This window comes from Eleginops maclovinus, chromosome 24 (assembly GCF_036324505.1).
Source record: "Eleginops maclovinus isolate JMC-PN-2008 ecotype Puerto Natales chromosome 24, JC_Emac_rtc_rv5, whole genome shotgun sequence".
NCBI lineage: Eukaryota > Metazoa > Chordata > Actinopteri > Perciformes > Eleginopidae > Eleginops > Eleginops maclovinus.
The window spans coordinates 148,716-163,138 of NC_086372.1; the positions used below are offsets into that span (position 1 = coordinate 148,716).

General features: G+C 35.2%; 1 protein-coding gene across 1 annotated transcript in view; it reads right to left on the reverse strand.

The window, feature by feature from the left end:
• Positions 1 to 14,423, reverse strand: part of ftcd (formimidoyltransferase cyclodeaminase) — a 32,098-nt gene that overhangs the window by 9,576 nt on the left and 8,099 nt on the right. The window contains exons 2-7 of the mRNA XM_063878187.1: positions 11,772 to 12,059; positions 11,572 to 11,700; positions 11,412 to 11,500; positions 545 to 724; positions 326 to 463; positions 131 to 262 (exon numbers count right to left, since the gene is read on the reverse strand). Coding sequence (XP_063734257.1) covers positions 131 to 262; positions 326 to 463; positions 545 to 724; positions 11,412 to 11,500; positions 11,572 to 11,700; positions 11,772 to 12,059 — 956 coding nt within the window. The remainder of the gene's footprint in view (positions 1 to 130; positions 263 to 325; positions 464 to 544; positions 725 to 11,411; positions 11,501 to 11,571; positions 11,701 to 11,771; positions 12,060 to 14,423) is intronic.

The following is a 14,423-nucleotide window of genomic DNA, read 5'->3' on the forward strand; positions in this document are numbered from 1 at the left end:
ATATAATGTAATAAATATAATGTAATAAATATAATGTAATAAATATAATGTAATAAATATAATGTAATAAATATAATGATACATTATGATAAGTAATAAATTATATGTAGAATAATGACTATGGATTGACCAGGCGGACTTTGTGCTCCTCCTCGACGATGAACAGTTTGTCTCTGTTGATGAAGAAGTCGGCGGTGGCCATGACGGCTCTGAGGGGGATCAGACCCACGAGCTGGGAGCCCACCACCGGCAGCTGCAGCTCCTAAAGACCCCACATGTTAATATCACTATGGTACTGATTATACCTGTCTAGAGCGTCTCTCACCTGGGCCTCCCTGCAGACCTCCAGGTAAACAGTGTGGAGGGGGGTCCTCTGAAAGTCCAGGATGTTGGTGGACACCTGAGCCAGGTTCTCCTCCTCCAGGAACCAGCCCAGAGCTTGGAGCTTCTGCAGCCGGCCGGGCTGGGGGAGCAGAGTTCATTTAAGAGTAAGAGTTATGAGATAAAGCTACTACATTTGAGAACTCAGACTCCCAGCATGCACCTGGTCCTTGCCGCGGCCCTGCTCCCGGAGGTCGAGGGCGATGCGATGAGTCTGCTCCTTGGTGGCGATCAGGTTCACGTTGAACGCAATCAGGAACTTTCGAGCACCAGTTACCGTGGCGCCCCATGACGGCACGAACTGGGCAGGGCCAAAGTCAGGCGACCAATCAGGACTCTTCAACTGCAGGACAGAAATGAATACTTATAATAACCTTTAACAAGTTTAGCTTTAACAAGCTGAGCGTTAACAAGCTGAGCGTTAACAAGCTGAGCTTTAACAAGCTGAGCGTTAACAAGCTGAGCGTTAACAAGTTAGCGTTAACAAGTTTAGCTTTAACAAGTTTAGCGTTAACAAGTTTAGCTTTAACAAGTTTAGCTTTAACAAGTTTAGCGTTAACAAGTTAGCTTTAACAAGTTAGCTTTAACAAGTTTAGCGTTAACAAGTTTAGCGTTAACAAGTTAGCTTTAACAAGTTTAGCGTTAACAAGTTTAGCTTTAACAAGTTTAGCTTTAACAAGTTTAGCGTTAACAAGTTTAGCTTTAACAAGTTTAGCGTTAACAAGTTTAGCTTTAACAAGCTGAGCGTTAACAAGTTTAGCGTTAACAAGTTTAGCGTTAACAAGTTTAGCTTTAACAAGTTTAGCTTTAACAAGTTTAGCGTTAACAAGTTTAGCGTTAACAAGTTTAGCTTTAACAAGTTTAGCGTTAACAAGTTTAGCTTTAACAAGTTTAGCGTTAACAAGTTTAGCTTTAACAAGTTTAGCGTTAACAAGCTGAGCGTTAACAAGTTTAGCGTTAACAAGTTTAGCGTTAACAAGTTTAGCTTTAACAAGTTTAGCGTTAACAAGTTTAGCGTTAACAAGCTGAGCGTTAACAAGTTTAGCGGTTAACAAGTTTAGCTTTAACAAGTTGAGCGTTAACAAGTTTAGCGTTAACAAGCTGAGCGTTAACAAGTTTAGCGTTAACAAGTTTAGCGTTAACAAGCTGAGCGTTAACAAGTTTAGCGTTAACAAGTTTAGCTTTAACAAGTTTAGCGTTAACAAGTTTAGCTTTAACAAGCTGAGCGTTAACAAGTTTAGCTTTAACAAGTTTAGCGTTAACAAGTTTAGCGTTAACAAGCTGAGCTTTAACAAGCTGAGCGTTAACAAGCTGAGCGTTAACAAGTTTAGCTTTAACAAGCTGAGCGTTAACAAGTTTAGCGTTAACAAGCTGAGCGTTAACAAGTTTAGCGTTAACAAGTTTAGCGTTAACAAGCTGAGCGTTACAAGTTTAGCGTTAACAAGTTTAGCTTTAACAAGTTTAGCGTTAACAAGTTTAGCTTTAACAAGCTGAGCGTTAACAAGTTTAGCGTTAACAAGTTTAGCGTTAACAAGTTTAGCGTTAACAAGTTTAGCGTTAACAAGTTTAGCTTAACAAGCTGAGCGTTAACAAGTTTAGCTTTAACAAGTTTAGCTTTAACAAGTTTAGCGTTAACAAGTTTAGCTTTAACAAGTTTAGCTTTAACAAGTTTAGCGTTAACAAGTTTAGCGTTAACAAGTTTAGCGTTAACAAGTTTAGCGTTAACAAGTTTAGCTTTAACAAGTTTAGCTTTAACAAGTTTAGCTTTAACAAGCTGAGCGTTAACAAGTTTAGCGTTAACAAGTTTAGCGTTAACAAGTTTAGCGTTAACAAGTTTAGCGTTAACAAGTTTAGCTTTAACAAGTTTAGCTTTAACAAGTTTAGCGTTAACAAGTTTAGCTTTAACAAGTTTAGCTTTAACAAGTTTAGCGTTAACAAGTTTAGCGTTAACAAGTTTAGCGTTAACAAGTTTAGCTTTAACAAGTTTAGCTTTAACAAGTTTAGCTTTAACAAGTTTAGCTTTAACAAGCTGAGCTTTAACAAGCTGAGCGTTAACAAGCTGAGCGTTAACAAGCTGAGCGTTAACAAGTTTAGCTTTAACAAGCTGAGCTTTAACAAGCTGAGCGTTAACAAGCTGAGCGTTAACAAGCTGAGCGTTAACAAGTTTAGCGTTAACAAGTTTAGCTTTAACAAGTTTAGCTTTAACAGTTTAGCTTTAACAAGTTTAGCTTTAACAAGCTGAGCTTTAACAAGCTGAGCGTTAACAAGCTGAGCGTTAACAAGCTGAGCGTTAACAAGTTTAGCTTAACAAGCTGAGCTTTAACAAGCTGAGCGTTAACAAGCTGAGCGTTAACAAGCTGAGCGTTAACAAGTTTAGCTTTAACAAGTTTAGCTTTAACAAGTTTAGCGTTAACAAGTTTAGCGTTAACAAGCTGAGCTTTAACAAGCTGAGCGTTAACAAGCTGAGCGTTAACAAGTTTAGCTTTAACAAGCTGAGCGTTAACAAGTTTAGCGTTAACAAGCTGAGCGTTAACAAGTTTAGCGTTAACAAGTTTAGCGTTAACAAGCTTAGCGTTAACAAGTTTAGCGTTAACAAGTTTAGCTTTAACAAGTTTAGCGTTAACAAGTTTAGCTTTAACAAGCTTAGCGTTAACAAGTTTAGCGTTAACAAGTTTAGCGTTAACAAGTTTAGCGTTAACAAGTTTAGCGTTAACAAGTTTAGCTTTAACAAGCTGAGCGTTAACAAGTTTAGCTTTAACAAGTTTAGCTTTAACAAGTTTAGCGTTAACAAGTTTAGCTTTAACAAGTTTAGCTTTAACAAGTTTAGCGTTAACAAGTTTAGCGTTAACAAGTTTAGCGTTAACAAGTTTAGCGTTAACAAGTTTAGCTTTAACAAGTTTAGCTTTAACAAGTTTAGCTTTAACAAGCTGAGCGTTAACAAGTTTAGCGTTAACAAGTTTAGCGTTAACAAGTTTAGCGTTAACAAGTTTAGCGTTAACAAGTTTAGCTTTAACAAGTTTAGCTTTAACAAGTTTAGCGTTAACAAGTTTAGCTTTAACAAGTTTAGCTTTAACAAGTTTAGCGTTAACAAGTTAGCGTTAACAAGTTTAGCGTTAACAAGTTTAGCTTTAACAAGTTTAGCTTTAACAAGTTTAGCTTTAACAAGTTTAGCTTTAACAAGCTGAGCTTTAACAAGCTGAGCGTTAACAAGCTGAGCGTTAACAAGCTGAGCGTTAACAAGTTTAGCTTTAACAAGCTGAGCTTTAACAAGCTGAGCGTTAACAAGCTGAGCGTTAACAAGCTGAGCGTTAACAAGTTTAGCGTTAACAAGTTTAGCTTTAACAAGTTTAGCTTTAACAAGTTTAGCTTTAACAAGTTTAGCTTTAACAAGCTGAGCTTTAACAAGCTGAGCGTTAACAAGCTGAGCGTTAACAAGCTGAGCGTTAACAAGTTTAGCTTTAACAAGCTGAGCTTTAACAAGCTGAGCGTTAACAAGCTGAGCGTTAACAAGCTTAGCGTTAACAAGTTTAGCTTTAACAAGTTTAGCTTTAACAAGTTTAGCTTTAACAAGTTTAGCGTTAACAAGTTTAGCGTTAACAAGTTTAGCGTTAACAAGCTGAGCGTTAACAAGTTTAGCTTTAACAAGTTTAGCGTTAACAAGTTTAGCGTTAACAAGTTTAGCGTTAACAAGTTTAGCGTTAACAAGTTTAGCGTTAACAAGTTTAGCTTTAACAAGTTTAGCTTTAACAAGTTTAGCTTTAACAAGCTTAGCGTTAACAAGTTTAGCTTTAACAAGTTTAGCTTTAACAAGTTTAGCTTTAACAAGTTTAGCTTTAACAAGTTTAGCGTTAACAAGTTTAGCGTTAACAAGTTTAGCTTTAACAAGTTTAGCTTTAACAAGTTTAGCTTTAACAAGTTTAGCGTTAACAAGTTTAGCGTTAACAAGTTTAGCTTTAACAAGTTTAGCTTTAACAAGTTTAGCGTTAACAAGTTTAGCTTTAACAAGTTTAGCTTTAACAAGTTTAGCGTTAACAAGTTTAGCGTTAACAAGTTTAGCGTTAACAAGTTTAGCTTTAACAAGTTTAGCTTTAACAAGTTTAGCTTTAACAAGTTTAGCTTTAACAAGTTTAGCGTTAACAAGCTTAGCGTTAACAAGTTGAGCGTTAACAAGTTTAGCTTTAACAAGTTTAGCGTTAACAAGTTTAGCGTTAACAAGTTTAGCGTTAACAAGTTTAGCGTTAACAAGTTTAGCTTTAACAAGTTTAGCGTTAACAAGTTTAGCGTTAACAAGTTTAGCTTTAACAAGTTTAGCGTTAACAAGTTTAGCGTTAACAAGTTTAGCGTTAACAAGTTTAGCGTTAACAAGTTTAGCGTTAACAAGTTTAGCGTTAACAAGTTTAGCGTTAACAAGTTTAGCGTTAACAAGCTTAGCGTTAACAAGTTTAGCTTTAACAAGCTGAGCGTTAACAAGCTGAGCGTTAACAAGTTGAGCGTTAACAAGCTGAGCGTTAACAAGCTGAGCGTTAACAAGTTTAGCGTTAACAAGTTTAGCTTTAACAAGCTGAGCGTTAACAAGCTTAGCGTTAACAAGTTTAGCGTTAACAAGTTTAGCTTTAACAAGCTGAGCGTTAACAAGTTTAGCTTTAACAAGTTTAGCGTTAACAAGCTGAGCGTTAACAAGCTGAGCGTTAACAAGTTTAGCGTTAACAAGTTTAGCTTTAACAAGTTTAGCGTTAACAAGTTTAGCGTTAACAAGTTTAGCGTTAACAAGTTTAGCTTTAACAAGCTGAGCGTTAACAAGTTTAGCGTTAACAAGTTTAGCGTTAACAAGTTTAGCTTTAACAAGTTTAGCGTTAACAAGTTTAGCGTTAACAAGTTTAGCTTTAACAAGTTTAGCGTTAACAAGTTTAGCTTTAACAAGTTTAGCGTTAACAAGTTTAGCGTTAACAAGTTTAGCTTTAACAAGTTTAGCGTTAACAAGTTTAGCGTTAACAAGTTTAGCTTTAACAAGTTTAGCGTTAACAAGTTTAGCGTTAACAAGTTTAGCGTTAACAAGTTTAGCGTTAACAAGTTTAGCTTTAACAAGTTTAGCGTTAACAAGTTTAGCTTTAACAAGTTTAGCGTTAACAAGTTTAGCTTTAACAAGTTTAGCGTTAACAAGTTTAGCTTTAACAAGTTTAGCGTTAACAAGTTTAGCTTTAACAAGTTTAGCTTTAACAAGTTTAGCGTTAACAAGTTTAGCGTTAACAAGTTTAGCGTTAACAAGTTTAGCGTTAACAAGTTTAGCTTTAACAAGTTTAGCTTTAACAAGTTTAGCGTTAACAAGTTTAGCTTTAACAAGTTTAGCGTTAACAAGTTTAGCTTTAACAAGTTTAGCGTTAACAAGTTTAGCGTTAACAAGTTTAGCGTTAACAAGTTTAGCGTTAACAAGTTTAGCTTTAACAAGTTTAGCGTTAACAAGTTTAGCGTTAACAAGTTTAGCGTTAACAAGTTTAGCGTTAACAAGTTTAGCGTTAACAAGTTTAGCGTTAACAAGTTTAGCTTTAACAAGTTTAGCGTTAACAAGTTTAGCGTTAACAAGTTTAGCGTTAACAAGTTTAGCGTTAACAAGTTTAGCGTTAACAAGTTTAGCTTTAACAAGTTTAGCGTTAACAAGTTTAGCGTTAACAAGTTTAGCGTTAACAAGTTTAGCTTTAACAAGTTTAGCGTTAACAAGTTTAGCGTTAACAAGTTTAGCGTTAACAAGTTTAGCGTTAACAAGTTTAGCGTTAACAAGTTTAGCGTTAACAAGTTTAGCGTTAACAAGTTTAGCGTTAACAAGTTTAGCGTTAACAAGTTTAGCGTTAACAAGTTTAGCGTTAACAAGTTTAGCGTTAACAAGTTTAGCGTTAACAAGTTTAGCGTTAACAAGTTTAGCGTTAACAAGTTTAGCTTTAACAAGTTTAGCGTTAACAAGTTTAGCTTTAACAAGTTTAGCGTTAACAAGTTTAGCGTTAACAAGTTTAGCGTTAACAAGTTTAGCTTTAACAAGTTTAGCTTTAACAAGTTTAGCGTTAACAAGTTTAGCGTTAACAAGTTTAGCGTTAACAAGTTTAGCGTTAACAAGTTTAGCTTTAACAAGTTTAGCGTTAACAAGTTTAGCTTTAACAAGTTTAGCGTTAACAAGTTTAGCGTTAACAAGTTTAGCTTTAACAAGTTTAGCGTTAACAAGTTTAGCGTTAACAAGTTTAGCTTTAACAAGTTTAGCGTTAACAAGTTTAGCTTTAACAAGTTTAGCTTTAACAAGTTTAGCGTTAACAAGTTTAGCGTTAACAAGTTTAGCGTTAACAAGTTTAGCTTTAACAAGTTTAGCGTTAACAAGTTTAGCGTTAACAAGTTTAGCTTTAACAAGTTTAGCGTTAACAAGTTTAGCTTTAACAAGTTTAGCGTTAACAAGTTTAGCGTTAACAAGTTTAGCGTTAACAAGTTTAGCGTTAACAAGTTTAGCGTTAACAAGTTTAGCGTTAACAAGTTTAGCTTTAACAAGTTTAGCGTTAACAAGTTTAGCTTTAACAAGTTTAGCTTTAACAAGTTTAGCGTTAACAAGTTTAGCGTTAACAAGTTTAGCGTTAACAAGTTTAGCGTTAACAAGTTTAGCGTTAACAAGTTTAGCGTTAACAAGTTTAGCGTTAACAAGTTTAGCGTTAACAAGTTTAGCGTTAACAAGTTTAGCGTTAACAAGTTTAGCGTTAACAAGTTTAGCGTTAACAAGTTTAGCTTTAACAAGTTTAGCGTTAACAAGTTTAGCGTTAACAAGTTTAGCGTTAACAAGTTTAGCGTTAACAAGTTTAGCGTTAACAAGTTTAGCGTTAACAAGTTTAGCGTTAACAAGTTTAGCTTTAACAAGTTTAGCGTTAACAAGTTTAGCGTTAACAAGTTTAGCGTTAACAAGTTTAGCGTTAACAAGTTTAGCGTTAACAAGTTTAGCGTTAACAAGTTTAGCGTTAACAAGTTTAGCGTTAACAAGTTTAGCTTTAACAAGTTTAGCGTTAACAAGTTTAGCGTTAACAAGTTTAGCTTTAACAAGTTTAGCGTTAACAAGTTTAGCTTTAACAAGTTTAGCGTTAACAAGTTTAGCGTTAACAAGTTTAGCTTTTAACAAGTTTAGCGTTAACAAGTTTAGCTTAACAAGTTTAGCGTTAACAAGTTTAGCGTTAACAAGTTTAGCTTTAACAAGTTTAAGCGTTAACAAGTCTATGCGTTAACAAGTTTAGCTTTAACAAGTTTAGCTTTAACAAGTTTAGCTTTAACAAGTTTAGCGTTAACAAGTTTAGCTTAACAAGTTTAGCGTTAACAAGGTTTAGCGTTAACAAGCCTTAGCTTTAACAAGTTTAGCTATAACAAGTTTTAGCGTTAACAAGTTTAGCGTTACAAGCTTAGCTATAACAAGTTTAGCGTTAACAATTTTTGCGTTAACAATTTAGCTTTAAAAAATTTAGGGGTTAAACCCAAGTTTACCCTTTTAACAAAGTTTAGCGTTAAAAATTTTTTGCTTTAACAAGTTTAGCTTTAACAAGTTAGCTTTAACAATTTTAAGCTTTAACAATTTTTGCTTTAACAAGTTTTTATTTTTAAACAAGTTAGCTTAACAATTTTTGGCTTAACAAGTTTAGCTTTAACAATTTTTAAGCGTTAAAAAAGTTTGGGTTTTTAAAACCAAGTTTAGCTTTTTAACAATTAAACAAGTTTAGTTTTTAAAAAAGGGTTTTCTTTAACAGTTTACCCTTTAACAAGTTTAGCGTTAACAAGTTGGGGTTTTAACCCAAGTTTAGCTTTAACAAGTTTTTTTTTTTAAAAAAAAAGTTTAGTTTTAAAAATTTTTGGGGTTTAAACAAGTTTTAGTTTTAAAACAAGTTTGGGGTTTAACAGGTTAGCATTACAGTTAGCTTAACTTTTTTTTGGGAAAAACGTTTTCTTAAAAATTTTTTAACAATTTGGTTTAACAAGTTTGGGTTTAAACTTTTTAAAGTTTTTAAACTTTTTGGGGTTTAAAAACAAGTTTGCTTTAAAAATTTTTTGTTTTAAAACAAGTTTGGGTTAAAAAGTTGGGGTTTTCCCCGTTTAGTTTTTAACCAGTTGGGGTTAACAAGTTTAGTTTTAAACAAGTTTAGTTTAACAAGTTTTTTTTAACAAGTTTTTAAAATTTGGGAAACTAGTTTACCCTTTAATAATTTTACCTTTAACAAGTTTAGCTTTTAAAAATTTTAAGGTTAACAAGTTTACTTTAACAATTTTTAGCGTTTCAAGTTTAGCTTTAAAAAAGTTTAGCGGAAACAGTTTAGCTTTAAAAAAGGGGAGCTTAAAACAAGTTTAGCTTTTAAAAAAATTTTTGCTTTAAAAAAAGTTTGGGGGTTAACAATTTTCTTTAAACAATTTTTAGGTTAACAATTTTAAATTTTAACAAGTTTAGCTTTAACAATTTTTGTTTTAACAATTTAGTTTTAAAAATTTTTTGCTTTAAAAAAATTTTTTCCTTTAAACAATTTTTTTAAAGGGCGTTAAAAAGTTTAGGGGTTAAAAAGTTTAGCTTTAACAATTTTAAACCCTTAAAAATTTTTAAAGCGTTAACAAGTTTAGCGTTAAAAGTTTATTTTTAACCCAATTTTGCTTTTAACAATTTTAGCTTTAAAAATTTTAGTTTTAACAAGTTTAGCTTTAACAAGTTTAGCGTTAAAAATTTTAGGGGAAACAATTTTAAACTTTAAACCCATTTTTGCGTTAAAAATTTTAGCGTTAAAAAGGGTTTAGCTTTTTAACAATTTTTAAGCGTTAAAACAAGTTTAGCTTTAAAACAAGTTTAGCTTTAACAATTTTTAGCGTTAACAATTTTAGCTTTAACAAGTTTAGCTTTACAAGTTTAGCTTTAAACAATTTTTAGCTTTAAAAAGTTTGGTTTTAACAGTTTAGTTTTAAAACAAGTTGGGGTTTAACAAGTTTAGCTTTTAAAAATTTTTTGGGGTTTAAACAAGCTTGCTTTAACGGGGTTTTAGGTTAACGAGCTTAGTTTTAACGGCTTAGGGTTAACGAGTTTAGCTTTAACTTTTTAAAGTTTTTAACAAGTTTGGGGTTTAAAAAGGGTTAGTTTTTAAACGGTTTAGTTTTAACAATTTGGGTTTAAAAAGTTTAGCTTTTTTAATTTAACAAGTTTGGGGTTAAAACCAAGTTAGCTTTAACAAGTTTAGCTTTAACAAGTTTGGGGTTTAAACCCAAGTTTGGGTTAAAACCCAAGTTTTAGGGTTAAAAAAGTTGGGCTTTAAAAAAGGGGTTTAGGGTTAACAAAGTTTTAGTTTAACGACCTTTGGGTTTAAAACGGCTTAGCTTTAAACGAGCTTGGGGTTTAAAACAAGTTAGCTTTTAATTTTACAATATTTTGCGAAGGGACTTAACGGCCCCGAACGAGGTTACAAAAACCCCAAAAGCTTAGGGACACTTTTTTAAACGAGCTTAATTTGGGGTTAACAATTTAGTTTTAAAAAGAGTTTTAAAATTTTACTTAAGGGATTTAGCTTTTCCGAGTTTAGCTTTAACAAGTTAGCTTTTAACGAGTTAGGGTTAACAAAGCTTAGCTTTAACGGGGTTTGGGGTTTAACGACTTAAAAAGCTTTAAACTTGCCCTTGGGGGGTTAAACCCAGCTTAGCTTTAAAATTTTGGGTTTTTTCGGGGTTAGTTTGGGGGGTTTTAGGGTTAAGGTTGGGTTAAAATGCGGGGGTTAAGAGCGGAAAAAGCTTGGGAAGGCAAGCTTTAAAGGTGGGGGTTAAGGTTGGTTTCTTTAGGTTAAATACGAGCTTGTTTTAAAGGGGTTAAAAAAGTGGCTTAAAAAAAAGTTTAACCCCAATTGGGTTTTTTTTAAAACGGGGGCCACTTTTTAAGGGGTAGGGGGGGTTTTAAAACCCGGAAGAGTTTAAAATTTTGGGGGGGGTTTTTAAAAACGAGCCTTTTTTTGTTTTTAAATTAGGGCCCCCTTTTTTTAAAATTAAACCAAAAACCCTTTGGGTTTAAGGCCCCCTTTTTAAGGGCTTTTTTTAAATTGGGAAGCCCTTTGGGGGGCCCCCCTTTTTAACCCCCCTTATTTTTAAAAAAAACGGGGGCCCACACACCCCTTTTCCCTTTTTTTCAAGGGGTTTTGGCGGGGGGGGAAAACCCCCCCCCCATTTTTTGGGGGTTTTTTTTTTAAAAAAAGGGCCGAACATTATTTTTTTTAAAATTTTTTAAAAAAAAAACACACCCCCCCCCCCCGGGTTACCCCCCCTTTTTGTTTTAAAGGGGGTTATTAACGAGCCCCCCCCCCCCCTTTTTTTAAGCTTTTTAACAAGTTAGGGTTAACCAGCTTTGCTTTAACATGTTTGGGGTTAAAAACGACCCTTACCCCTTTTAAAACGAGCTTAGGGTTAACGAGCTTGCTTTAACGAGTTTGGGGGTTTAACGAGTTTTAAGTTTTAAACCCCCCTTATTAAAAAAAAGAAAAAATTTGGGTTTATTTGTTGTTTTTTTAAAACGAGCTTGGGGGGCTTTTAACAAGTTTTGGGGTTTTAAGAGCTTAGCTTTAACAAGTTTGGGGTTAAACCCGACCCTTTAGTTTTTAAACAAGTTTTGGGGTTTTAACGAGCTTAGCTTTAACAAGCTTAGGGTTAAGGGAGCTTAGTTTTAAAACGACCCGGGGTTTAACGGGCTTAGTTTTTAAAACCTGCTTGGGGTTTAAACGAGCTTAGTTTTAACGGTTTTGGGGTTAAGATTTAGTTTTAAACCCAAAAAGGCCCCTTTTTAAAAGGGGTTTTTTTTTTTTTTTGGTTTTTAAAAAAACCCCGGGAAGACCCTTACCCCTTTAACAAGCTTAGGGTTAACGACCTTTAATGAACTTTTCTAAAGTAACCACACTTAGCTAATGTCACGTTTAATTTTAAACAACAACCCTCCTTATATCCTACATTTCCCACAATGCCTTTTTTAAAGATCACTGATCATAGAAGAGGAAACAGGAAGCGGGTCTCACCTTCTCAGGTAGAGCTTCGTACTCTCCAGCTCGGACTGACGGCAGACTTGTCCTCGTTTCTTTCCTCGCCGCCTGTCCGTACAGATACACTGCCACACAGAGAAGGTCAGCCACATGCTAACGTAGCTTCATGGATATTATTATTAGCATGGTTTCTCACCGGGGACATGTAGCATCTCAGCTAGCTTCTCTCCGAAGGTCTCAGCGCAGCGAACGCAGTCGTCCATGGAGACATTCTGCACCGGGATGAATGGACAGACGTCCAGCGCTCCGGAGCGGGGGTGCTCACCTGCACAAGAAACATACCTCAGTTAACATCCTGTCCTTTTGGTAAGTAGTCCTGTAATACTTCCTGCTCACCTGAGTGTCTGGTCATGTCGATGAGGCTGAAGGCAGTCCTGGCGGCATTCAGCGCTCCCTGCACGACGGCGTCCGGCGAGCCCACGAAGGTGAAGACGGTCCGGTGCGTGGAGGCGCCGGCATCCACGTCCAGCAGGCTGCAGCCCGGGGAGCTGGATATCGCCAAGGAGATGGCATCGATTACCTGAGGACAGACACTGCGGTTACCCTCTGCAGTTTGAAAACACAGACAAAACCGAACTGTTCTGAGGAACAAACGTCCTGCAGCTTTGATCTCTCTCTGATGGACTGGGTTTATAAGTAATCAGTGTGCTATTTCCTCCTACCCCCACTCGGGGGAGTCTTTTTTTTGGGGGTTGGGCAAACTTTTGGGCAGTTATATTGAAATTCAGGGTAGTAGTCATGTGACATTATTTTTGGGGTTTGGGAAAGGTCCCTTGGGAACCCCTTTGTTTTCAGCAGACCAGTTTTGGGCAGGGTATTTTTGAGCAGCGCTACACTTAACCCATCCTTTTTGGGGAAATTCACTTATAGGAGCATGTTTGTGGTATTTTTTGAGGGGATATTGTTAGTATAAATATATGATGTGTTTTTTTTTGTTTTATTGATCTTTGACATGAATTTTTTTCCCCCCGGGTTTCCCTTTTTTTTTTTTTAAAAAATTTTTGGGGGTTTTGGTTTTTTTTTTTTATCCTTTCTGATTTTTTTTTCTTTTTTTTTTTTTTTAACCTTTTTTTTTTTAAAAACCCCCCGGGTGGGGGGTTTTTTTTAAAAAGGGGGAAAAAAAAAGGGGAAAAAAAAACAAAAAAAATTTTTTTTCCAAAAATTTTGAGGCCCCCGGTTTTTAAAAAAAAGGGAAAAAAAAAAAGGGGTTTTTAAAATTTTTCCCCCACCCCCCCCTTAAATTTGGGGGGGTTTTGGGGGGGGCCCCCCCCCAAAAAACAAAAGGGGGGGCAAAAAAAAAAATTTTAAAAAAAAAAGGGGGGTAAAGGGGGGGGGGGGGGAAGGAAGGGAAAAAGGGGGAAAGGGGGGGGGGGGAAAAAAAAAAAAAAAAAAAAAGGGGGAAAAAAAAGGGGGAGAAGGGAAAAAGGGGAAGGGGAAAAAAAAAAAAGGGGGGAAAAAAAAAAAAGGGGGAAAAAAAGGAAGGGAAAAAAAAAAGAAAAAAAAAAGAAGGGGGGAAAAAAAAAAAAAAAAATTTTTTTAAAAAAAAAAAAAAGGGGAAAAAAGGGGGGGGAAAAAAAAAAAAGGGGAAAAACCCAAAAAAAAAAAAATTTAAAAAACCCGGGGCCCAAACCTTGGGGGGGGGAAAATTGGGGGGGCGGGGGGGAAGGTTGGAAAATTTGGGGTTTTTGGGGCCCCCCCCCCCCCGGGGGGGTTTTTTTTTTTTTTTTTATTTTTAAAAAAAATTTTTTTTTTTTTTTTTTAAAAAAAAAAATTTTTTTTTTTTTTTTTTTTTTTTAAAAAAAAATTTTTTTTTCCCCCCCGGGGGTTTTTTCCCCAAAAAAATTTTTTTAAAAAAACCCAAAAAACCAAAAAAAAACAAAAAAAAAAAAAAAAAAACCCTTTTTTCCCCCCGGAATTTTTTCCCGGGGGTTTTTGGGCCCCCCCCCAAAAACCCCGTTGGGGCCCCCCAAAATTGGGAAATTTTTTTTGGGGGTGTGTGTTGGGGTTTTTGGGGGTGTGTGTTTGTGTGTGTGTTTTTTTTTTTTTTGGGGGGGGGGGGGGGGGGGGGGCCCCCGGGTTTTCCCCAAAAACAAAAACCCCCCCCCTTTTCCCCGGGGGGCCCCCCAAAAAATTTAAAACCCCAAAAAAAATTTTTTTTAAAACCCCCCTTTTTTCCCCCCCTTTTTTTTTCCCCCCTTTTTTTTTCCCTTTTTTTTTTCCCCCCTTTGGTTCCCCCCCCCCCCCCCCTTTTTTTTTTTTTTTTTTCCCCCCCCCTTTTTTTTTTTCCCCCCCTTTTTAAATTTTTTTTTTGGGTTTCCTTTAAAAAAATTTTTTTTTCCCTTTTTTTTTTTTTTTCCCTTTTAAATTCCCCCCCCCCCTTTTTTTTTCCCCCCAAAAATTTTTTTGGAACCCCTTTTAAAAACCCCCCTTTTTTTCCCTTTTTTTTTCCGTTTTTTTTTTTGGGGGGGGGGGTTTTTTTTTAAAAATTCCCTTTGTTTTTTTAAATTTTTCCCCCCCCCCTTTTAAAAAAAATTTTTTTTTTTTTTTCCCCCCCCCCCTTTTTTTTTTTTTTCCCCCCTTTTTTTTAAATTTTTTTTTGGGTTTCCCCTTTTTTTTTTGGGTTTTTTTTTTGGGGTTTTTTTTTTTTTTGGGCCCCCCCCTTTAAATTTTTTAAAAACCCCCCTTTTTTTTTTTTGGTTTCCCCCCCCCCCTTTTTTTTTTTTTTCCCCCCCCCTTTAAAGGGCCCCCCTTTAAAACCCCCTCCTTTTTAAAAACCCTCCTTTTTAAAATCCCTTTTTAAAACCCCCCTTTTTAAATTTTTCCCCCCCTTTTAAAACCCTTTTTAAAAATCCCCCTTTAAAGAGCCCCCTTTTTTAAATTTTTGGGTTTTTCCCCTTTCCCCCCTTTTTTTTTCCCCCTTTTTTAAAAAAATTTTTTTTTTTTTTTTTTTTTCCCCCCCCCCCAAAATTTCCCCCTTTTTTCCCCTTT